Source organism: Schistocerca cancellata, chromosome 5 (assembly GCF_023864275.1).
Source record: "Schistocerca cancellata isolate TAMUIC-IGC-003103 chromosome 5, iqSchCanc2.1, whole genome shotgun sequence".
Lineage (NCBI taxonomy): Eukaryota > Metazoa > Arthropoda > Insecta > Orthoptera > Acrididae > Schistocerca > Schistocerca cancellata.
In genome coordinates, this window is record NC_064630.1 from 228,643,424 (window position 1) to 228,669,418 (window position 25,995).

Genomic DNA, 25,995 nt, shown 5'->3' on the forward strand with positions numbered 1-25,995 from the left:
TAGTGAAATGGAGTGACACAGACCTAGAAGCACTCAATACACTTACACGATCACAATGCCACAAATATAGAATACATCACATACATTCAGCAACAGAAAGATTCACATTAAGCAGAAAGGAAGGTGGAAGGGGATTTATAGATATAAAAAACCTACATTATGGACAGGTAGACAATTTAAGAAAATTCTTTCTAGAACGAGCAGAAACTAGCAAAATACACAAAGCAATCACTCATATAAATACATCAGCTACACCATTGCAATTTCATAACCACTTCTACAACCCTTTAGATCACATAACATCAACAGATACAAAGAAAGTAAATTGGAAAAAGAAAACACTACACGGCAAGCACCCGTATCATCTAACACAGCCACACATAGATCAAGACGCATCCAACACATGGCTAAGAAACGGCAATATATACAGTGAGACGGAAGGATTCATGATCGCAATACAGGATCAAACAATAAACACCAGATATTACAGCAAGCATATTATTAAAGATCCCAATACCACAACAGATAAATGCAGACTTTGCAAACAACAAATAGAAACAGTAGATCACATAACAAGCAGATGTACAATACTAGCAAATACAGAATACCCCAGAAGACATGACAATGTAGCAAAAATAATACATCAACAACTTGCCATAAAACATAAACTAATAAAACAACACGTTCCCACATACAAGTATGCACCACAAAATGTACTGGAGAATGATGAATACAAATTATACTGGAACAGAACGATTATAACAGATAAAACAACAACACATAACAAACCTGACATCATACTCACCAATAAAAAGAAGAAATTAACACAACTAATTGAAATATCCATACCCAACACAACAAATATACAGAAGAAAACAGGAGAAAAAATTGAAAAATACATCCAACTGGCTGAGGAAGTCAAGGACATGTGGCATCAGGATAAAGTCGACATTATCCCAATTATACTATCAACTACAGGAGTCATACCTCACAATATTCACCAGTACATCAATGCAATACAGCTACATCCAAACATATATATACAACTACAAAAATCTGTAATTATTGATACATGTTCAATTACCCGCAAGTTCCTAAATGCAATATAACATATACCATACAGTTACAAGGAAGTCACGCTTGACCGAGGTCCGCGTCACGTTCCATTTTTAACCAGACTTAAGTCTGAGAAAAAAAAAGTCAAAAAGATAATAATAATAATAATAATAATATTTATTATACATTGAATAATCAAATACAATCCCTAGAAATAATACAGTTTCAGGACATCATACAAATTATTCTTCTGAATACGTCAGTTTATAAATTACAAACTAAAGATTTGTTTGTATTAATAAATTTTACATTTTGATGCATTTTACATTTGGTAGTACACAATCACAATATTACAAATATTGTTGTTAACATTATATTAGTTGTAGGTTACTTAAAACTATGTGCTTGACATACTTATGAAGCACTTTTCATACACATATAATACTCGTCTAGGGAATAAAAAGGGTTTTCAATTAGAATTCTTTTTAGCTGATCTTTTAATTTGTTAGTGGGAAGGGTTGTGAGACTTTTTGGTAGTGTATTTGCTAGCTTCAGCCCAGCATGAAGTGCATTTTTTCATATAAAGCTGTCCTGTGGCTATTTACATGGTATTTGAACTTTTGCCTTGTATCATACTGGTGCAGGTCACAGTTGAAATTTGGATTTATTGTTTTCACAAGCAATATAACTTTCAATATGTATACACCTATAATGGTAAGCATACCTAATTTTGGGAACAGATTCCGACATGATTCTTGAGGTTTGGCACCACAAATAATTCTGATAACTTTTTTCTGTAGTATTAATAATGTGCTTAGGTTGGCTTGAGTTGTTGCACCCCATATTTCTCAGCATAGTTTAAATTTAATGAGAGTAGAGCATGATAAGCAGTTTTTAGTACACACATGTCTTTACAATATTTGCTAATCATATTTATAGCAAACACATTCTTTGACAGCTTACATGCTAAGCAATCGATATGCTTGTCCCATTTGAGGCTGTCCTGGAATGTAATTCCCAAGAACTTTGTCCATTTTTCCTTTTTTGCAATGTCACTTCCTATGGATAATTTCATGTCAAATTCTATTTGTTTCCTTATGTTAAATTCCATTACTGCAGTCTTTGAAGCACTTAATTTAGATGGCTTTCATTAAAATACTTGACTATTTCCTTAGTTACCCTGTTGCACAGCACCTCCAGACTCTCATAGTCTTTGTGCTTACACACTATTGATGAGTCATATGCATACAGTATTTTTGTACAGTTAGGAAAACAATACTGTATATCATTAACATAAATCAAGAAAAGATGGGGTCCCAAGACAGAACCTTAAGGCACTCCATATTTGATATCAGTAATTTTAGATTTGTAGGACCCACAGTTTGTTTTAAGCAAGACAAATTGTTTTCTATTGCTCATATACGATTTTATTAGCTTATAGCCAGTTCCTCTGATACTCAGGTTCCACAGCTTGTCAAGTAATATGGTGATGTTGACACAATCAAAAGCTTTTTCTAGATCAAGGAACACTCCAGTTACATACCCCTTGTTCGCTATGGCTGTTATTATTTTGTCTATTTATTTAGTAAGTCATTCATTTATTGAGCATCCATTTTATCATACACAATGATATAGGAGTTGTCATGTTACATTATATGAGTTTGTAATTATACAGTAAATTAATAACATAGGCCTACGGTGGTAAAAAATATATAAATATTTATCTCATGCAGCGTGTAGTAGATAATAACAAAACAAACAATAATTAATTATTTATAGTGCATACTATTTCATACATTTGTTTTTCAGATATGACTTATCATTATCATTGACCACTCTAGTAGAGGATAACAGAACAAACAATAATCAATTAATTATAGTGTGTACAGGCAGACTATTTTCATACACTTGTTCAAATATGAATTATCGTTATCATTGACCACTATGTCACTATGTTTCGAAACTCTCTGTAACACTGTAAAAACATTCTCTTAATGACATTTTTAAGCTCATTTTTAAAAAATGTAAGACTTTTATATCTTTTTGATGCTTAAGGGAAGAGCACTAAAAAGGATTTTGGAGTGATGTATTGCACTTTTGTGATATTGGGCTGTTTTGTGTGTTTCTCTGTGGAAATCATTCCTGTGTCTTGTTGGATAGTCATGGCACTCACTATTTAAAGAAGAAAATTGGGGGTGAGATTTGAAAAAGCATATACTTTCATAGATATATAAAGATGGAAGCAACATTATTTGAAATTCTTTGAAAATTTCCCTGCAGGGCTCTCTTGGTGCAGCCCCTTTCATTATTCTTAATGCTCATTTTTGAATAATAAATGACCAGTTTGCCAGACTTGAATTACCCCAAAATAAGACACCATACCACAATAGACTATGCATAAGAGCATAATAAGCATATATTGCTGTTTTTCACTGCAGCAGTTTTTCGGCATTCTGAGTATATAGCAGCATTTGCTTAGCTTTTTATTGAACATTTCAATATGTTTATCCCATTTTAGATACTCGTCTAACCAGATACCTAAAAATTTTGTGTTTGAAGTTTGTAAAATCTTCTGTTCACCAAGTTTCAAAACTATATTGGGCTTTACTTTATTCGATACATGGCTGAAATTCATCCATGCTGTTTTTTTCTCATTTACAAATAAACAGTTATCTCTAAACCATTTTCCTGCTTCTTCTTTTGTTATTTCTACTTTGTGTTGCAAGTCAGTTTCATTTTGAGCTTTAATAAAAAGACTTGTATCGTCCACATACAATACAGCATTAGCTAGCGTTAAATAGTTTGGTAGGTCATTTATGAAAATCAAGAAAAGGAGGGGTCCCAGCACAGGACCTTGTGGCACTCCATTACTAACTTTCTTATATTCTGAAAAGTAAGAGGTTCCTTCGTGAACTATTTCTACTTTCTGGTATCTGTCTGACAGGTATGATTTAAACCAGCTGTGAACAGTACCACGTACACCATAGCAATGTAGTTTCTCAAGCAATAATTCATGATCAATAACATCAAATGCCTTTGACAAATCGAAAAACACCCCACAGTTTACTTCGTTATGATCTATAGAGATCAGGAGAAGAATCAGGAAATTATATACAGCTGTTTCAGTTGACCTATTTTTTCTGAAGCCATTTTGCTCACTGACTAATATTCTACTTGTGTTCAGGAAAGCAGAGAGTGTTTCATGCACTATTCTTTCAATAACTCTCGAGAAGCAGGATATCAAGGATATGGGTCAGAAGTTTTTTACATCATGACGATCACTATTTTTATATAATGGTTTTATTATTGACAGCTTTAGTTCTTTAGGGAAAGTGCCAGTGCTGAAAGAGGCATTAATTATGTCTACAAGGGGACGAGCAATATTTATGCTGTGTTTAAGTACTTTATCTGGAATGCCATCAGTGCCACAAGACAATTTATTTTTTAGTTTGTTGATTGCATTCTTTACTTCTTGTACTTCTATAAGTTTGCACATAGAACCCAAAATAATTATTGTGTGCATATATCGTTCCCCATCAGGGAACTTTATGACATTTTTAGACAGTGTTGAAAGACTTTTTAGTGAATTAAGACATTTTACAGAGAACATTATTGTACTTGTTGATTTCAATTTCAACTTTAAAATGAACTGTCAAAAAGTATCAAAACTAAACAATTCGTTATACTCACAAAATTTAGCACCACCTGTCCATGAATGCACTAGATATGGAAAACACTCTGAAACGATAATAGATCAAATATTTTTTGACTTGCAAAAGCTAGATCATGCTATTGAAGTAACTGACACAGGGTTCTCAGACCACAAAGCACTAAAACTCTATATAAATAATGTACTGGGCACAAATTCTAGAATACGTGAGAAATATATATACAGAAGATGTATCAATGAGGACAATATCAGGATTTTTAATACACATTAATGGTGCTGCTGCTACTGAAGTTGACTTGTTTTTCATAAAGCCATTCTGATTTTCAAATATTAAATTGTGTTGACTTAGGAATGTCATTAGTCTAGTATAAATAACTTTCTCAGCTACCTTAGAAAATGCAGGGAAGCTTGAGATGGGGTGGTAGTTTTCAATTTTAGATTTATCACCTTTTTTGTAAATCGGGGTTACTTGTGCTACCTTTAGACTATCTGGGAAACAACCTGATGCAATTACATCATTTACTGCTGTGGCCATGGCATCAGATATGTTGTCTATGCATCTTTTCAGTGTACTGATAGACAATCCATCATAGCCTGCTGATTTTGTATTTTTTATTGACATTACTATGTTTTTGACTTCCTTGCTATTGCGTGGGGCCAAATATATGCTTTGTTTGATTGGAATGCCCTTATATCTTTGCTGAAGATTCTTAAAATGGTCATTGACAGATCTTCCAACAGAAGAAAAGTACTTATTAAAAACATTTGCAATCTGACATTGACATTTCATGATATGCCCTTTATGGTTTATAGTAAAATCACTTGTTGATCTGTCCTTACAATCCATAAAGGTATTTATTACTTTCCAAACAGCTAAACAAGTGTTAGTAGAGTTTCTTAACATTGTGGCTACATATTTACTTTTAGTTTCTAGCAGAAGATCTTTATAGTAATCCTGATACTTCTTAAATTCTACCTTTAGTCTATTATTATTGTTATTATTCATCATTGCATATTGGAAAAGTCCAAGTCTCTCTCTTGCTGTTTTTACTTCACGATTTATCCAGTTTTTTTTTGTATCTTTTTGCAGTCATTTACTGTAAAGGTCATTTCTGGGCATGAAACATTGAAGCAATAATAAAAATCTGATGTAAAATCACTGAAAGTAATGCTGTTTTTTTCACCCCATTGTAAACTTTTCAGCAAACTGTTGAAATCTTTAACATTGTCATCATTGATGATTCTTTTTGTCACATAGTGTTTCTCTTTTCTATTGACATGAAGATTTTCAGCTTCTGTCAATACCTGTATTGTGTGGTGGTCAGACATGGCAAGCTTCAGAACTGATGCACTGTGTTTAAAGTGGGACATGTTAGTTATAATGTTGTCCATGCATGATTTTACACTATTGACCCCTCTTGTGGGCTTGTTTATCAGAAATGTTAAGTTAAATTGAGCTAGCATTAGCATTAGTTTTTTAGATACAGAGTCATTGGACAGCAAGTCAATGTTTATATTTCCAGTTAGTATTATGTTAACCCAGCCATTTTTATTACAGTGTTTACTGTCAATGTCAACAAGCAGTTCATTAAGAACATCAAAGAAACTATCTAGGGTACCAGATGGAGGTCTGTATAGGCCTATAATAATTAAGTTCTCTTTCCCCCACTTATAATTAATTGCTGCTAGTTCTATTACACCCTCAATGCTGAAAGCACTTACATCTATTACAATATAATTACTACCACTGGCTGCAAAGATAGCTACCCCACCACCACGTTTCTCTTTTCTACTGAAGGCAGAGTGAAAGATCATGGAGAGTGGCTTACATACACTAATTAGCTCATCTGTGTACCAGTGTTCACTTATAACTAAAACATGAGGGTTGTCAATTGCCGCAATGGTATCCAACTTGTTGTGCTTATTGCCAAGACTTTGAAAGTTCTACTGGATTAATTTGAAGGTGAGTTTGGATTGTTGAACACTTGATGGACGTGTCACCCTACCAGACTGGTTGTTTTAAGAGTACAAGGCTTCCACTGTATGATATTAGGGCTAAGTTTCTCCTGCTGGACCATACAGGGAGATTTAGAGCTACCAGGCTGTCCAGTAGGGTTTACAAGTTTCCCTGGCTTGTCAGCTGTAGTTCTTTGTGTGGCAAGTCCTGTTTGGGTGGGTTGTGCCAATCCATAGCAATGCACTTATTTACACTGCTTTGTGTGATGTTTCATCTGATTTCATCAATAATTAATTTACTCACAATCTTTTCACCTCTCTTGTTCGCGTGCATACTATGAGTTGTGTGCAGGTTTCTATCTAGGTTACTGATGTTTACCGAAGACACATTGCAAAATTTGTTACATGCTGTTTTAAGCCTAACATTTGTTTTATGCGCTTCCAAGTTCACAATAAATTGGTCCATTAGATCATGTCTCTGTGGAATGTTAACGACAATTACTCTAGTGCCAGCAACTTACCGAGTGTTGTTTTCATGTGCCTCATAGTGTCATTTGCTTCATTTTTAGCCACATCATTTGTACCACCAATGATAACGACATAATCATTTACTGAGAACAATTCACTATCTTGCACACATGGCTTCATTACAGCAGAAACAGGTGCACCAGGTTGAATGTGAGCCACAGCTGTGAAGTCGTCTTGGATATTCGCGACGTTTTGAGCTATTTAACGACTGTGACTGTCTCCATATATAAGAATCCGGCCCTTCTTGTACTTCTCGCTTCTCCTACTGCTGGTTTGGAACAGTTTCTTGCATACACTTTCATGGATTACACTGTCATTTCTTTCACAGATTTCACTGTCGTTACATTGATCATTTTGTTTATGTTCACTCACTAGGCTAGCATTGGGACTTAGCGTTTTTTGAAATTATCACTGGCAATTTTTTTACAGTTTGAACGGTTTTTTAGTTTGCGTGGGTTTCAATGCTGCAAATTCTGCTATTGGTATTTTGTCAAGAACCTGATACCTGTTTTGAGTTATGATAGTCGGAAAGCATTCCTTGGTTTTTGATTTAGGCCTTCTATCGTTCAACGGGTGCTGCCAATCAGTTTAGTTCACCTTTTTATGTAGTAATGTAACCTCAGCTTTTAAACACTGAATTTCACTTATTAAATCTTCCACTAATGCTGAGAATTGGCACTTAGTCACATCTTTTTGCATTTGTAATTTTGCCTGAGTTTTTATGCAGCTCTTGCAGCAAAAAATATACAGAACAAACAATGAATTTCATAGTTCTTTAATTACATGAAGGCAAAAAGAAGCATAACTCTCCTACCACATATATAATACTGTGGAAGCCACACCACAGAAAAGCATGAAGGATGGAACTGGAACACAGCCAACACAAGCAAATGATGCCTGGCTTTCACATGGCCAATGTGCACAGCTTTCCCAGCCCACACAGGACAAAGCAGGTGGGCAGTGAGAGCTGGTGAATGCAACGCAGCACAAATCTCCTACATTTCTTGTTGCAGACCACATGAATTGAGTTAACGTGACTCCCCACAAACATGTATGCAAAGTTGTGCACACTCACTCATTTCATTGCGTACATCTATTCCTTTTGCAGTGCTTTTTCTCCAACCTGCAAAAGTCACGACGCATCATGGGTCATGCTGAAAATTGAACTTTTGGAGACATGGCCACTGTCTTGCTTGGTCCGTGGGGTTGCACCATGGCTCATCATCAGAGTATATATTCTCCAGGATCAGTGATCAAGTAGTACCACCAATGCAACAGTCCTGTATGGACAGACATTAACAGACATTAATGAGAAGCACTGCTCTTACCATCTTGCAAAGTGTGGAAAAATAAATGTGTGTCACCAACAAAATTGACCCTCGTCATTTCCTGTCAACAAGCCTCTCTCTTGAGCATAGTGCATGGGCACAGCAGTAAAGCCAGTTCACTGCATGTTTATGAGTATAAGCAGTGATAACCACATCTCTGTTTCACTGGTGACCCCAACATGATCTGAGGCTAACTATTGTTAACGAACATTCATTGGTATGAGTGACATGGAACTGTGAGTTGACTGGTACCTGAACAGTGTTCCATAGTGAGAAACTACTGACGTTTTTGGACGAACGCATTGTTTTGTTTCTTTTTGTGTGTGCATGCTTCACTCGCGAACTGCCTAATGTTATTTTTGTGCTTTTTTGTCGTGTGTTGTGTTATTTTCACTGTGTGCTTTCCCATTGTATGAGGACTTGACTCTAAGTTAAGATAGCGACTTTATAAACGCGGCAAAAGATTATCAAAGACCTGTTCACCTGCAGCCAGAGGCTGGAGAGTGAGTTACAAGCATGCCCTACACACATGGACTCTGCACAACTGCAGACATTTCAGCAAACTTTTGGCACACAAAGTCCCACCACACCAACACCTCCTACATTTTCTGGAGTGCCCACAAATACTGGGCAGATGTTGGTCAGGCTACCTCCCTTTTGGCCCTGTAATGTGGTTCAGCCAAGTGGAGGCAGTCTTCATGAGCAACCATGTAACTTGCAACCTTGCAATATTCAGGCACACAGTGAGCCAGATCGACCAAACATATGCAGCCAAAGTGTGGGATATAATCACTGCCCCACTGATGCAGTCATCATATAAATGCCTCAAGGAAGAACTGACTCTGTGGATCTCATCATCCGATCAACAGGAGCACCAACTACTGTGGCAAGAGGAATGCAACAACCTGTGGCCCTCACAGTTCCTGCACCACTTGCAGAGTACCACACAGTCTGACTTGGTGCTGGGCTCGTTGTTACGCATTATCTGGGTGTGCAGCCTACCAGCTCAGGTGCAGGCAGTGATAACAGAACAGAGATGCTGTTGGATGCTGCTGCAAACTTGGCCGACTGGGTGCACAATGCACTGGTGATGGCGCCTAACGCCACAGCCGCAGCAGCTTATGACACTTTTCCCCCACCTCCATGGCAGCGTGACCCACTGCAGCCACCCCCTCAGACACTGACCTGCCCCAGCTAGTGCATAACTTGGCCGCAAAGGTGGCAGCTCTTGTCACTCAAGTTGACTAGTTGGTGCATTCAAGGGCAGAGGGCAGCAGGCACCACAGTGGCAGCTGACCCATCCACTGATGGACTGGCTCATGCAACTGGCAGTCCAGCACCAGCCATTCCAACAGTATTCCATGGATAGCAAAGCAGCTGGCTAGCAACTTCTGCTGGTACCATGCATGCTTCGTCAATGAAGCAACAAAGTTTCATCCTCCCTGCATGCTCCCATATGCCAACCGCAACTGGGCCAACGTACACCAGGCTGCAATTCAGGATCAAGATGTCTCTTCACAGCATAATAAGTGGGCAGCGTGAAGTACCTTGTTAACACAGGTTCAGACCTTGCAATATTCCCCTGTTCTATATCAGGAGACCACAGGCAGGCTGAGGCACTCTCCCTCACAGGCAGTGAACAATTTGGCCATTAAAACTTACGGCACACACAACAGCATTTTAGACCTAGGACTACGCTGTACAAACTCATGGATATTTTCTATGGCGGACGGCAATGAGCTGATCCTGGGTGCAGACTTTCTTGACCACTGAGGCTACTAGCCAACATAACAAACGGCCAGTTCATTGACACAACAACGGATTTAAAGATAGTGTGACAGTACTGACAGGTCACATTCTACATTATAGAACCTGTGAAGTGCCCTAGATCTTATGCTGACATCCTTGAAAAATTCCCTGACCTCACTTGCCCAGCTCGTGCACCAAAGGACATTAAACATTCAATGGTGCATGACATAACAACTACATCCTGCCCTCTCACATCATGCCACCCTCGTCAACTTGCGCTCAATAGACTTGCAGTAGCAAAGGCATATTTTGAGGTCATGCTGTGGGAAAGCGTTGTTTGACTGTAAAGCAGCTTATGGTCATTGGTGCTACATTTAGTCCCAAAAAAGACAATTCTTGGTGCCCATGTGGGGAGTATCATGCCCTTAATTCACAAATAGTGCCAGACAGATCCGACCCCACACCTTCAATACTTCAACCACGCACTGGCCCGCTGTGCATTATTTAGCAAGATCAATTGCAGAAAAGCATACACCCAAATTCTGGTGGCGCCCGAATTCATTGAGAAAACAGCTATTGTAACGCCCTTTGAGCTTTTTGAAAGCCTGTCTGTGATGTTTGGTCTTTGGAATGCTGCCCAGACCTGGCAGCAGTCCCTGGATGGCATATTGTGAGGCTTGCCATTTTGTTTTGCTTACCTCAGTGACGTCCAACTGCAATCCAAGTTGCCCAAGCTCCACTTCCACCACCTAACCACCGTCTTTCAGCATCTGAGTGAAGCTGGCATCACTGTCAATCCAGTGAAGTGTGCATTCAGTGTGATGGAAAAGAGTTCCATGGCCACTTAATTACCCCTACCAGATTGACGCCACTGCTGGAGAAAGTACAAGTCGTTCTAAACATGCTGCACCCTCAGATGCACAAGGAATTACACTATTACCATGGCATGTTGAACTTGCTCTGCCCAATGCTGCCGCCATGTGAAAATCCTTGCCCAAGGTACTACACAGTCCCAACTCAAAAGGAAAGACCCCTGTTAATTGAACGGACACAGTGAAGCAGAGATTCACGGGATCAAAACAGTACCTCACAGAAGCAACACAGCTAGTGCACCTGGACACAGTGTGGTCTTAGCTGTAGTGGTGGATGCCAGCCTGACCAACATCAGCATGGCATTACAACAGCACCTTGATGGGACCTGGCACATGCTCAGATTTTTCTTTAAGAAGCTATCTGAATCGCAATGTGCTTGGAGTGATTGTGGCTGAGAGTTGCTTCCGATATATGCGGCAGTGAAATACTTCCACGCGTCAGTAGTAGCCCACCATATCGTCATTTTCACTGACCACAAACTGATTACTAATGCGTTTCACAACAGTCACTCTCTTCACCGCATCATCTCCAGCAATTAGAGCACGTGTTGCAATTTACTACTGAGATCTGCCATATTTCGGGGATAGATAACATAGTCGCTGATTGTTTGATCTGAGTGTGTGACATTATCTCACCGTTGTAAACTTTGAGGACGTTGGCACAGTACAGGAGACTGATGAAGAACTCCACAGTTTCTGTCACGCCACCTCCAGCGGCCTGCAACAGGGTCTGGAGCCTGTCGCCGGCTCTACATGGAAAATTTAGTGTGACATCTCAACCGGCACACACTGACTGTTCCTCCTGGGGAAATTCTGGCACAGTGCCCTCAATTGCGTGCACAAACTGTAACACCCTGGCACCAACATCATTTTGATCCTCTTGGCTGTGTGTTTCATCTTGCACAGGCTTTAAAAGGACTGCTGCAAATTGGCATGCTCTTGCATGCCATGTCAGCATACCAAAGTCGGGAGGCACACCCACGCACACATGGGCACCTTCTCCAACACGACATACCAATTTGCACACGTCCTTGTGGTCCTCATCTGCCTGCGCTCTCTCTCTCTCATGGCAAGTGATATCTTGTAAGTGTAGTGGACTGCTTCACTCGCTGACTGCAGGTAACGCCCATCATGGACATCTCTGCCAAGATCATTGCCACCACATTCATCGACACCTAGGTGGCACACTTTGGATGTCCCAGTCACGTGACAATGACCACAGATGCCAGTTTCACTGTGCATTGTTTTCACATGTTGCCAGACAGTGTGGCATCTAATTACATAGGACAACACGCTACCATCCAGCATCAAATGGCATGGTCGAATGGCTCCACAGGACTTTGAAAGCCGCCCTAACTTGCCAGAACATCTCACGGACAGAGGCACTTCCACTGGTGCTGCTCAGCCTGCGAGTAACGCCAAAGGAGGAGATTGATATGTCACATGCTGATCTCATTTATGGACAGCCTCTGACAATCCTGGTTGATTTTGTAGAAGTAGTATCACCCCCCACATGATGCCAAGGCACCCACTGTGGCAGAATGTCTGCACACTCAAATGGCTGGCCTCTGAGAGCAGGAGCCGATGCAGCACGGCACAGGGAAGGTATTTGTGCACACCAACCTGCAGCACTGCATGCGGGTCGTGTTGCATACCGACACAGTACAGTCACCCCTCTAGCTGCCCTGCTCTGGACCACACCATGTGATCAACCAACGGAAAAAATTCTGGACATTGAGTGCAACATGAAGCAGTCTACAGTATCAACCAACCATGTCAAGCCAGCTTACAACTTGCCTGCTCCAGCAGCCACACACTTTTTAGACCTGGAGGAAGATCTGACAGCAGATAACACTATTTCCACCAGCAGTCAGACAGATCCCTCACCTGTAGCCGCCGGTGATGCACAGCAGCAGCTGCAGCCTGCTGTCATTGCGGCACCACATACACCACCCACCACACCACCCAGGTAGCCAGTGCTACCACTTGGACCACACCCAACATAGGTGCACTGGTCACCCCCACCACAGCCACCAGTGGACTATATCACATGCACCGGCCACCGCCTCTGATTCAAATGTTTGTGCTGTAGAGACCCTGTTCTCCAGCTGAATGCACCTTCAGCTGGTAGCTCTAGTTGAGCTCCAGACAATGCCTCCCCTGTCTGTCACAGCTCCTGGACCTGTGTTTGCACCCCTGTGCTTCCCATGCATTCGATATTGAGGCCAGAGTGGCATTTGTGCCAGCCACTGTATTTGCGTTGTCATTGAGCTCCGCACATCACCCACACTGCCACCGGACTTGTCCTTAGCAGCTCTAGCACCTGCATTCAAGTCGTGAAGACACCATACTCATTTATACTCTCTGGGCCTCCATTGTCTCGAACATTGAGGCTGGATCAAGCAATGCACTGTGCTCCTGCAGCCGAGTCAGTTGATGAACTTGAGACATGCAACATGTGAACACTTGGACTTGTCATTCCTGATGTCACTCTGAACAATTTAAAAAGTGAAATTTGTTCTACTGTAGTGCAATAACTGTAGCACTAGTGAACACTCTGGATCATTATCAAGACATCAGTGCATTAGTCTTTGAGACATCTTCCGAGCTGACTTGCAGCCACGCACATACACCGCACTTTTCTACAGAAAGTTCCTAGCCAGTGCATTCTGCCGGCGCTATCACTAGCTGACCGTGCGAGGACAAGCCCAACAACACCAGTCTGTCATGCTGACATTATGGGCCACCACCCTTTAACTGCTAAGCGACTGACCGCAGCAACACCTGCACTGTCACCATGCAAGGTGCAAACTTAAACAAATGAGTGCCACAGATCGATCGCAATATTTTTCATGGCTATGGAGCTCTGACCTCCGAGAGAAGGGCAGAGCTGCAGCACAGCTGACACACCCAAATGGTGCCAGGTATTCGCACAGCCCAAGCATGCAGCTTTCCTGTTACACCAAATTTTGGCAATGGTGTATCATGCACATGCTTAGGTGGGACAAAGCAGGCAGGCAGTGTTAGCTGGTCAAAGCGATGCAACACACATCTCTGACCTTTCTCACCATCCCTGATCTTTCTCACCATAAACCACAAGGGACAAGTTAATGTGATTCCCCACAAACATGTATGTTAAATCTTGCACATTTCACAAAATGCATCTATTTATTTTGCAGAACTTTTTCTCCCACCCATGAAAGTCATGATGATCCACAGGTCACACCAAAATCTGAACTTTCGGAGATGCAGCCTTTGTCTTGCATGGTCTACATGGTCGTGCCATGGCTCATCACCAGGGTGTATAACCTCCAGGATCGGTGATTGAACCATATTGCCAGTGCAATGAATCTGTATGTATGGACATTAATGATAAACGTTGTATGTACTATCTTGTAAGGTACGGAAAAATAAATGTGTGTCACCAACAAAAACGACTCTCAACATTTCCTGTCACCAAGCCTCTCCCTAGAGCATAGTGCTTGGATGCGGCAATAGAACCGGTTCTGTTGTGACAGTGCCACGAGATTTAAAAGTGCCGCTATGTCAGTAGGCAAACATGGCGATAGAGGCGCTCCGCAGCTCGGCTGAGCGCGGGAGCGCCACCTGGCTATGAACGGCGCCGGCCGCATGTCACGGCACGGCAGTTGAGTGACAGCTACGGAGTTGGTAGCATGAAAACCACTATTGTTTCTACGTTTGTGTATCCACGCAGTTTATTAGTACATTAAAGGTTATAACACTTTTTGGCGACGAGGTCGGATATTTTTTTTCCAGCGTTGGAGTATTGCGCGTTCGTGTCTGGGCAGACATGGAACAGCTTATGCAAGCGCTCATTGAACAACAAACACAGCTGACGGCTGCTATTCAGGCGTTGTCGACGTCGCTTACTCATCGTCTGTCGTCCTCTTCTCCGCCTCCGTTCCCTCCTTACGATGAGGCCGCTGAGGACTGGGAGGATTGAGAAGCGTTTGCGGCAACACTTCTTGGCTTTCGGCGTTGTCGACGCCCCGATGTGTAAGTCGTTATTTCTATCTTGGATTTCCCCACGGATCTATCAGCTGCTATCTCAGTTAGCCCCTCTGCGGGAACCTGCCTCTCTGTCCTTCCAAGAAATGTGTGACTTATTGTCTAACTATTACCAAAAAAACACCCACGTCATTGCCGCCCGCGTGGCATTCTACCGGTGTCGTAAACAGCCCCATCAATCTTACCGGGCTTGGGCGGCGGAACTACACGGTCTGAGTAGGAAATGTCCGTTTGTCACGGACACTCATCATGAGTCTTATGCTGATTCAATGGTTAGGGATGCTATTCTACGGCTTGCTCCTGATAAAGAAGTTCGGCAACGTGCCCTACAACTGCCAAACCCGTCGTTGTCGGAAGTTCTAAGCATCGCCCAATCCTTTGAAGTGTCTCACGCTGCTGGCGCGCAAATAGACGCGTGGTGTGATGTGGGCGCTGTACAGTCAACTTTCGACACGGACAATTTGCCTGTTTCCCAGGAGGACGATGATGTGGCGGCGGTTCACTCGCGTAAACAACGTCGCGTTGGGCCGCAACGCTCGCAGCGAAAACAGCAACCACAGAAACAGGTTCGTTCCGCCCTTCCTTCTTGTCCACGTTGTTTCGTACAGCATGACAGGGCCGCGTGCCCAAAACGTTGGGCCACGTGTAATTCATGTAGGAAAAAAGGCCACATTGCTTCTGTGTGTCAGTCCCCTCACGTTCCTGTCGCCGATGACGAGGCATCGGACATGGATGTTAACTGTGTGCTTTCTCAAACAAATAAGTTGTTTGTTACTGTTCGTGTTCTGGATAAAGACATTCGCATGCAAGTGGACACTGGCTCTGCAGTAACTCTCATTAATTCTCGCACGTATTTGGAGTTGGGCTCCCCTCCCTTGTCTCCAGTTACGCGAAATCTGAGAACTTATAATAAACAGAAAATTCCTATCGTTGGCCAGTTTGATGCTTCCACTGCTTACAAGTCTGTTGTTCGGCCCCTCACGTTTTATGTGGTGGATCATGCGGGCACTGAAAATCTGTTCGGTTATGATGCTTTCCAGTTGTTTGGGTTCTCCATTGATGATGATGTGCACCTCATATCTGAGGATATTCCGTATCAACAGCTGGATGGATTGTGTTCTGAATTCTCGTCCGTGTTCTCTGCTGGTCTGGGTCGTGCCAAGGATTTTGAAGCCCACATTACTCTTAAACCTACAGCTCGCCCTAAGTTTTTCCGGGCACGCCCTATTCCGATGGCGCTGCGTGCACCTGTCAAGGCTGGGATAGACAGGTTAACAGCTTCAGGGATTCTCCTTCCTGTTACCTCCAGCGAATGGGCATCGCCCATCGTGGTGGTTTCTAAACCCAACGGGAGTCTGCGATTGTGTGGCGATTTTAAAGCCACTGTCAACGCTCAGAGCCTCATTGACACTTATCCTCTTCCCCGTCCTGAGGAGTTATTTACCAAGCTCGCTGGGGCCAGTTCTTTTCCAAAATTGACTTATCGGAGGCGTACCATCAGTTGCCGTTGGATGCGTCTTCCAAGGAATTTCTCGTCATCAACACTCCTTGTGGGTTGTATCAGTACCAGCGGTTACCATTTGGTGTCGCTAGCACGCCGGCCATTTTTCAGCTGTTTTTGGAACAGCTCACGGCTTCCGTTCCTGGCTGCATCAACTACCTGGATGACATTGTTGTCACGGGGGCCTCCACTGAGGAGCACCTTCGCAATTTGCGTTCATTATTTCGGGTTCTGCATTCGGCTGGGTTGAAGTGCAATCTGGACAAGTCACAGTTCTTCCAACCCTCCATTGTGTATCTTGGTTTCCACCTGTCCCGTGAAGGTATACGTCCTCTACGTCAGCACGTTGCGGCCATCACCGCTCTCCCCTGGCCATCTACGGTCAAAGAACTTCAGGCGTTTCTAGGCAAGATTGCTTATTATCACAAATTCATTCCATCCGCGGCGGCGGTGGCTCATCCTCTGCATCAGCTGTTACGCAAAAACGTTCCTTTCTGTTGGTCCGACGAGTGTGAGCAGGCTTTTGTTCGCCTGAAGGCTCATTTGCAGTCGGCACCTTGTCTTGCCACCTTCCGTCTGGGTCAGCACTTGGTTCTGGCGACTGATGCGTCACAGTATGGCCTAGGGGCTGTTCTCGCCCATCGGTATGAGGATGGGTCGGAACGACCCATCGCCTATGCTTCAAAGACCCTCAACGATGCCCAACGGCGTTACTCTCAAATCGAAAAGGAGGCGCTCGCTATCATTTATGCGTTAAAAAAGTTCAGCGTTTTTTTGTATGGTTCTAAGTTTCACCTCATCACCGACCACAAGCCGCTGGTCTCTCTGTTCAGCCCTTCGGCGTCGCTTTCGGATAAGGCGGCTCACCGCCTGCAACGTTGGGCCTTATACTTGTCTCGTTTTCACTATGAGATTCACTATCGCCCCATGGCCCAGCACGCCAATGCTGACGCGTTGTTGCATTTGCCGATGGGCCCCGACCCGGTTTTCGATCGAGATGAGCTGCTCTGTTTCCACATTTGATGAGGAAGAACGTCGTGCGGTTGAGGGTTTTCCGCTTACAGGTTCGCAGGTCGCGTCTGCTACTGCGCGGGACCCGGTCCTGCGTCGGGTGATCAGTTTTGTTCAACAGGGTTGGCTGGACAGGACCAAGGGCCAGGCGTCGGATCCCCTTTGCGACTACCATGCCTTGCGCCTTCGTCTGTCTGTTCGTGAGGGTGTTGTTCTTTTGGCCACGGATGGCGCATCTCCACGGGTCGTGGTGCCAGCTTCTCTTCGCAAAGATGTTCTCAAACTATTGCATGAGGGCCATTGGGGGATCTCTCGGACTAAGTCCCTGGCCCGCCAGCATGTTTATTGGCCCGGTATCGATTCGGACATCTCCCATATGGTCGCTGCGTGTGGTCAGTGTGCTCAACAATTGGCTGCACCCCGTGCAATGCCCTCTCTGTGGCCTGATCCGGCGCAGCCATGGGAACGGGTGCACGCTGACTTTGCCGGCCCCTTCCTCGGCGCTTATTGGCTCCTGTTGATTGACGCCTTCTCGAAGTTTCCGTTTGTGGTTCGATGTCCGTCGCCCACCACTGCGGCGACGACGCTGGCTTTGTCCAAAATTTTTGCGCTAGAAGGTCTTCCCTCCACAATCGTCACGGACAACGGCCCTCAGTTCTCTTCGCAGGCCTTCCATGATTTTTGTACTGGACAAGGGATTCATCATGTTACAGCACCGCCTTTCCATCCCCAATTGAATGGGGAGGTCGAGCGCCTTGTCCGCACTTTCAAAAGCCAGATGAAAAAATTCCTTACTGATTTTTCTACCGATGACGCTCTGTTGCAATTTCTGAGTTCTTATCGCTTCACGCCTCTGGGTGATCGCAGCCCCGCTGAACTCTTGCATGGCCGCCAACCATGCACTCTACTGCACCTGCTTCACCCTGTCAGGCCTAGTCCTGTGTCCCCTAGTGCGGGAAAATACTCGGTAGGCGCCGACGTGTGGGCACGAGGGTATGGATCTCGCCCTAAATGGATTCCAGGAGTGGTCAAGGCTCTTCGCGGCCGCCGGCTTTGTGAAATACGTACGGACGACGGCACGGTTGTTCGTCATTACGACCAGATGCGCCCACGAGTGGTGGCCACGCCGGTGCCACCGCCCCTTCTTTCACCTCTACCAGCTCGAGAAGCCAGTCCTGTCACTGCTGCTGGTCTCCCGTGCGTGTCTCTGCAGCTGCCGTCGCTGCCGCTTCCGAGTACGCCGGAACCGGTCCCAGTCGCGACGCCGCCTTCTCCGGGACCCATCTCGCTGGAGCACACCCCCAGGTCCACGACACCTATGGATGCTGCTCCGGAGTTTTCACCCATCATCTCATCCAGGAGGCGCGTTCCACGCACAAGCTTCCGTCCTGGACATTTTCGACCATATTCTCGTGTTTCTCCGCGGGATCTTCTCGGGGTCTCCCAAGAGGCCATGGATGTCTCCACACTGTCCGTGTCTCCAAGGAAGTGAGTGTCTTTTTTTTTTCAAGGGGGGAAAAGTGTTGTGACAGTGCCATGAGATTTAAAAGTGCCGCTACGTCAGTACGCAAACATGGCGATAGAGGCGCTCCGCAGCTCGGCTGAGCGCGGGAGTGCCACCTGGCTATGAACGGCGCCGGCCGCATGTCACGGCACGGCAGTTGAGTGACAGCTACGGAGTTGGTAGCATGAAAACCACTATTGTTTCTACGTTTGTGTATCCATGCAGTTTATTAGTACATTAAAGGTTATAACAGGTTCACTGCATGTTTATGACTGTAAGCAGTTTTTTATTTTATTTATTTATTTATCTCTTGTTCCGGTGATCCATGTTGTGACAGTATCACAGGATATGGAACGTGTCAATTTTACAAGCTTTTGGCCAGAATTTATGGTAATACATAAAACAAAACAAAAACAGTGAACAGTAACTTAGGTCCCACTACAAAAATACATTTTAGAGAGAGATAAAGATTACAAAATAATAAGTGTTACAAAGAAATAAATATTGCAAAATATATGTTCACAATAAAAATATTCGGTATTACAAATACAAATTTGGGCATACATTTGCATTTTACAATATAAGAGATGTTAAACACTGTAGTTCAGGAACTCTTATAATGTATAAAATGATCCTTGCAATAGGAACTGCCTTAAGGTTTTTTTGAACAGGAGATCATCATCTATCAAACACTTAATTCTTGAAGGGAGGGCATTAAAAATCTTACAGCCACTGAACTGGACTCCTTTCTGCACCATACTTAGATATGGCTGTTCATAGTGGATATCATGTTTCCTTCTAGTATTGTGACTGTGATATGCACTATTCAGCTTAAAGATGGATTTTTCTTTCCTTATGAAGCACATCAATGAGAATATATATTGCGCAGTGGATGTAAGTATTTCAAGCTTCTTAAAAAGATTCCTGCATGTGGCTCTAGGATTGACTCCACACATGATCCTTATGGCTCTTTTTTGTACACACAGTACTTTTTTTGCCAGTGGCTGATTTCCCCAAAATATAATTCCAAATGCCATAATTGCATGAACCATGTCCACACTTCAATATATATTTGAATAGAGCTTTTTAATAGTGTTAACAATAATGCTGTCTTTACACAAAAGGCATCTTTTGAAGATTTGTTGTTGTGTTTTGGGTTCATAATAGCACAAATTATTCAAAAATGGCTCTGAGCACAATGGGACTTAATATCTGAGGTCATCAGTCCCCTAGAACTACTTAAACCTAACTAACCTAAGGACATCACACACATCCATGTCCAAGGCAGGATTCGAACCTGCGACCATAGCAGTCACGCTGTTCCCGACTGCAGCACCTAGAACCGCTCGGCCACCGCGGCTGGCAATAACACATTGTCATAATTACTTTGAAAATTAATGACTTCTGTCTTTGTAGTATCTCAAAAGTGTTAACATCTTTGTTGGTTGTGGAGCGAACTGACAATTCCAAAAATTTCGTGTAGTTTTTTCTACTTTTAATTATGTTCATCAGCACTACTTTCAGATTCACCTCCTGAAAGTAATCATTTGCCAGACATTCTGTCTCCTTGTAGTTGTAAAATTTTCTCAGGAGACTTCTCCTTTTCATACAACTTAATTCTTTGTGTATACATGTGTTAAAACTAAATCCACAGATTTTCATCTGATGGTGTGGTGTTATTTCAGAACCAGCAACTCTGTGATATACAGGTGTGGGACAGACCATGGCTGCCTGAACGTGAACTTACACAACTAAATTGCACTGCAATAGATTAAAGGCGGAAAAAGAGAGGTGAGTGAAGTGTTCTGAAGAACGAAATGTGAAACTTTTTTAGGCATTTACGTTATCTAGTAGCAGTGAGTATAAGAGGATTGTTCTTTGCCTCACAATGTTCTCCACATTTACTGAAGTGTAAGATGGTCTTTAATATAAGGTGACCCCTCTCCTTCCCCCCCCCCCCCCCCCCCCCCCCCCCTCTCACCACCCATCCCCTTCTTAAGAGGCTCGTGGAGAAAATTTATTTTTTACTTATTCTGACTAATCAAAATTACAAACTGTTTTACTGATGATGTAAAGTATCTGCCAAAAAGTTAACATATACCTGTTCTAAACTTGTGCCATGTATTGCCTATATTTTGAAAATACTATGAGAAATAAAATAAACAAAAAAGATTGGTTTACATTAATTTTCAGGCTGTTTTGTTTTCTACTCTTTTTTGCGTACTAACCCTGTAGTCCATGGTACCATCATCATCATCACCATCATCAATGGCCTAATAGCACAGCTGTGAAATTTATATTTTCGTTCTCACAAATATTTGGTTGCTTCTTCCAAATATGTTGCTATTTCTGTGGTTGTCATTACAGTGGGACCTGAGAGTACAGCTGTTTCTTTTATGAATACATATCAGATTTCACTTCTATACTGACATGAGAATATTACAATGTCTCTTCCATCCAAACATATCAACAGCCTGCTGCTCTCTCATTGGCTGTGTAGAACCAGCTGACACAATCTCTTTCATTCCCGTCATATGTCACGGTGAGCATCAACAACATTGTAGCAAGAAACGTGTAAGTACACCTGTGGCCCCTATCTAGACTTTCACCATCCTCTGCAGAAATGGATACTGTTGTCGAGCATTTGTCCAATTTTTAAGTCAGTTTAATTCAGACTACAAGTAGATTCAGGCAAACTGCAGTTTAAATGTGGTAGATGTTCATAAAAAGCCAGAGCAGGTTCTATAGATTCTCATGGTTGGCAACATGAGGAAATTTGCTGCTCTCTCATCAGTCACCTCATGACAATCATCATAGCTGACAGCTGAGCTGGTGTCACTGTTCCCCTTCCAATCCTTCTGTAGTGCTCAGCTTGAGCAACTGTGAAAAAAGACTGCAATATCTTATAGATAGCAGGTCATGTGTAACAACACCAACTAATATATGAAAGAAAGATTGCAATTACAATTCTGTTCCATTCCAAAACTTCTACTCATCCCACAATCTATAGCGACATCTCTTGTTACTATCCCCACAATGGGTTGTGCCACTGTAATTTATTCTAGTGATAACAATTACAGTCAGTTTAATATGATTGAATTCCTTTGTTAGATATTTCATTTTGGATTAATTTTTCTTCTTGTTTCAACTCAATGTTACAATCATCTTCTAAAGGTGATTAAAAGCTGGTAACACTTTTACCCTGTATTCTAATACACAAACAGTGACCAAATATCTAATTTGTAACTTACATAGTGAATCGTTACAGTCTCCCATAACCAAATCAAATACTGGTCTGGTTTCTGAATCAATTAATGTTTCTTGAAGGACAACATTTCTGTTTATGAATGTAACCTTTACTTAAAAATCAGCATTAATGTTTGTATACCTTGCCCAAACATGTTTCACAATGTTTATTGCAAACCTGTTCAAATACAATATAGGTTTGTATGATGACAGAATTTAATGCTATTTCCTTCTGTGTTTCACAAAATCATCAAATTTTAATCCAAGCAATAGGCTGTTGCAGTGGCCAGTTCATAGGTTCTTGCATATCTCTTGCACTAGTGTCATGTGAGTCAGTGTCACATAATTGCTCGAGCAATGTCAATACTGCATCAAATGCTTCAACATATCGGGAAAACTTAAGCCTTTTGCAATGCAAATATAATTTGCCGAGCCTTGCCCTCCCATTATGAAATGTGATCATAGCACTTTTGTAAATGCTTTTGTCATTTGATCATACATATTTTAGTTAATGGTGTGCAGTACCATGCATTTGTTGGTAACACAGGCAATGAAAAGGTAGTAAAGTTTTGAAGTGCCATTAAATTTGATATTTTAGCTATTGTATAAGTAACAGGTGCAGCTGACCTTAAAATAGGTGCAGCTGTGAAAATGTTTACACCAATAATGGTAAGATGTCATTCCAGGGACAACAAAGCCAAGTACTGTGGCACAGCTTGGTAACCCCGCACTGAGTGAGATGAGCAAGTTTTGTGCTCTTCTAAAATAAGTTATTTAGATTATAATAACAGTTAGTTTGGTACAGATTGCTCAGTAAATGTGAGTACATGTGGGAGTATATTTTTTTAATCTTATTATTAAAGATTTCATTTTCTTCACTTACTATCACAAAAACCACGAACAGACAGTAAAGTCAGTTATTGTAAAACTTTTATTTTTTCTTCCCCACAGTAGACGTAGAGAATCTCATATATGCACTAGCAGTTTGTCTATATACAGTTGTGTATAGGCTAAATGTTTGTAAATGAATTTTCTTCTTTGTTGGTGATTTAACTGACTTATTCTTACTAAAGTATTATTTTCACTGTAAGTGAAAGGTGCCTGACTTGCTGTAGAATTGTTAGTTTTGGAATTTGGTGTGATGGGTGCTGTAGTTTTTTTTCCCACTGGGATGACTGTAGTACCATGGGACAACAATCACTTGACAACCATTGCACAGTATGTTGTCTGCATAATTCAGACACATTATTCAGTAAAATACATAAGACAACTGTCCATGTGAAATATGTTTACCTACTCACAAAGAGCTCTTCTTATGGGGCAGCCGGAGCTGTAGAAGCCCATTTTAAAAAGTGAAGAAACTACTGGACAGTTGCATCATCCACAATCCTTTATTACGTACACAGTGTTTTCAGAACACTTAAAAGTTCCATTATCTTGTGTAAAAAATAGAATCACTTAATCATCTGAGGTCATCCTCACCCCAAAATCATCATGAAACCAAAGGTTCCATGTGAAAAGAGTAAAAGGTAACTTTAAGTGTTCCACAACTGGTCATTTACCCAATAAAAGAGAGTGGATTAAGCCACTGACCTGCAGTTTCTCATTTTTCAAATTTACCTACTCAATAGTGTAATAGATATATGTACAAAATGTAGTTGTAAAAAATTTTTCTTACAAACAAATTAAAATATAAACCCATATGTACCAAGAAGTATCTTGCTTCTTTCTGCCATTTTCTCTTTAGATATATTTAATTTCACATGGATGCAAGACAGCACTTTCAGCATTGCAAAGAGAATCAGCAAGATCTGACAATATTACAGGAGATGTTTCATACACAATGCACACTAATTTCTATTTACTTACATGTTTATTTTTTATTTTCTGTTTATTTATTTTTTAATTATCTCTTCAGTCCTTCAAAATAATCTCCCTGCTTCTCTATGACCGAATCTCAACATCTCAGAAGCTTTATTATTTCATCCATAATGCCATTTCTGTTCACCTGTTGAATAGCTCAGGTAATGGTGGTAGAAAGTTCTTCCAGCAAAAGATAATTATGTCGGTGCATACACTTTTTCAACTGTGGGAACATTGAAGTCTGGTGGACTTGTATTTAGGTTTTGGGGAAGATGTGGTGACACTTCGGATCCATACTCAAGCAGTTTTTAGTCTACAACATTGCTGATATGTGGGTAATCATTGTCATGGAGAATGAGTGGCTCAGCCTTGAGCAACTGAGGTTGGGTTTTGTGCATTTTTCTGTGCTTATTTTGTATGAAGTTACAATAACACACTGCTGTCAGACTTGTTCCACATGGGACTCTACTTGTTATGATGATTCCTTGGTGATAGTAACCAAAAATCATCATTTGCTTCAGCATGTTGAAATTTTTTTGGACATGGAGAATTAGGCCCTCCACTCATTGGATTGTGATTTCAACACCAGTTAAAGTCTCTAACTCATGTTTCATCTATAGTGACAATTCAACACAAGAATCCTTGACCTTCATGATCAAATCGTTGTTTGAGCGTTTCTGCTTCTCTTCAGCAGTCAACCAGTATGGAACTCATCCTGCAGAAATTCTTCTACTTGAAATCATTTGTCAGAATATAGAATACTGATGTGGGAATTCCCATGGCTACAGAAAGTTCCTCACAAACCACACAACATGAAGAAACACATTTTATTTCTTTCAAACTTCAGTTATTAATTATAGTGATCAGATTTTTCTCTATGAAACATTACTAGTGCAGGTCTTCAGGCCAGCACCCATAGTTACACTGGAAATTTGATTGCTGTATTGTGGCACAAAATAAAAAGTTCACCTTTACATGAAATTGTGATGGTTAACAATTAATTAGCCCACTGAAGGTTATTTACTCTTCAGTAGTTAATTTAAGTGAGTCCATTACATGATTTATTAAGTTTAACAATAAATCATTCATATGAGAATTACCTTCAACAGTACCTGTTGTTCACAACACAGTTCAATTACACTACTAATTAATTTAGGTTACAGAATCTGCTTGAAAGCAATTAAACATTAGAGTTCAATTAAACACTGGTGTTTGCTGGTGCATTTAATTTTTGCATATAGTGTGTACATAATTGTGACGTGAGTCAACAACGAGAGCACATCTGACATAGATGGTACTTGTTAGCTCTCGAATTGTGAACTGTCAGTTTTTGGTGATGTCCAACAGCTTATGCATGGGTGTATGAACAGACTGTTACTATGAAAAGTACATAATGCTTCAAAATTTGACTAGGTTGGAATTTACTATTTTTGATGAACTATTAGAACTAAGGTGATTTTTGCTTTTATAAAATGTTACTAGTCAGAAATCTATAAAATTACAGCAAACTACTGTCTTTATGCAATTTGAGTCACCTTCTTTATATGTATAAGTGTGATCGCAAATTACAGGAAATTACATGAAAGTATTAATTAATGAGTTAATCAGTGCTGTATATCATTTTGTATAGGTAAGTTAAGGTAACAAAAGTATGTGGTCAAAGTGCAGAATTTAACAGTGCT

The 25,995-nt window shown here is 41.5% G+C and overlaps 1 protein-coding gene across 14 annotated transcripts in view; it reads left to right on the plus strand.

Annotated features, from left to right (window-relative positions):
- Nucleotides 1-25,995, plus strand: part of LOC126188844 (uncharacterized) — a 2,133,693-nt gene that overhangs the window by 1,676,681 nt on the left and 431,017 nt on the right. For 6 of the 14 annotated variants that reach the window (XM_049930484.1, XM_049930483.1, XM_049930486.1 and 3 more), the window contains exon 10: nt 20,890-20,995. The exons of 4 other annotated variants lie outside the window; for them this stretch is intronic. In XM_049930484.1, the coding sequence (XP_049786441.1) occupies nt 20,890-20,979 (90 nt within the window). In that variant the 3' untranslated portion in view covers nt 20,980-20,995. The remainder of the gene's footprint in view (nt 1-20,889; nt 20,996-25,995) is intronic. 4 more of the 14 variants (XM_049930478.1, XM_049930467.1, XM_049930468.1 and 1 more) reach the window with 1 other exon arrangement.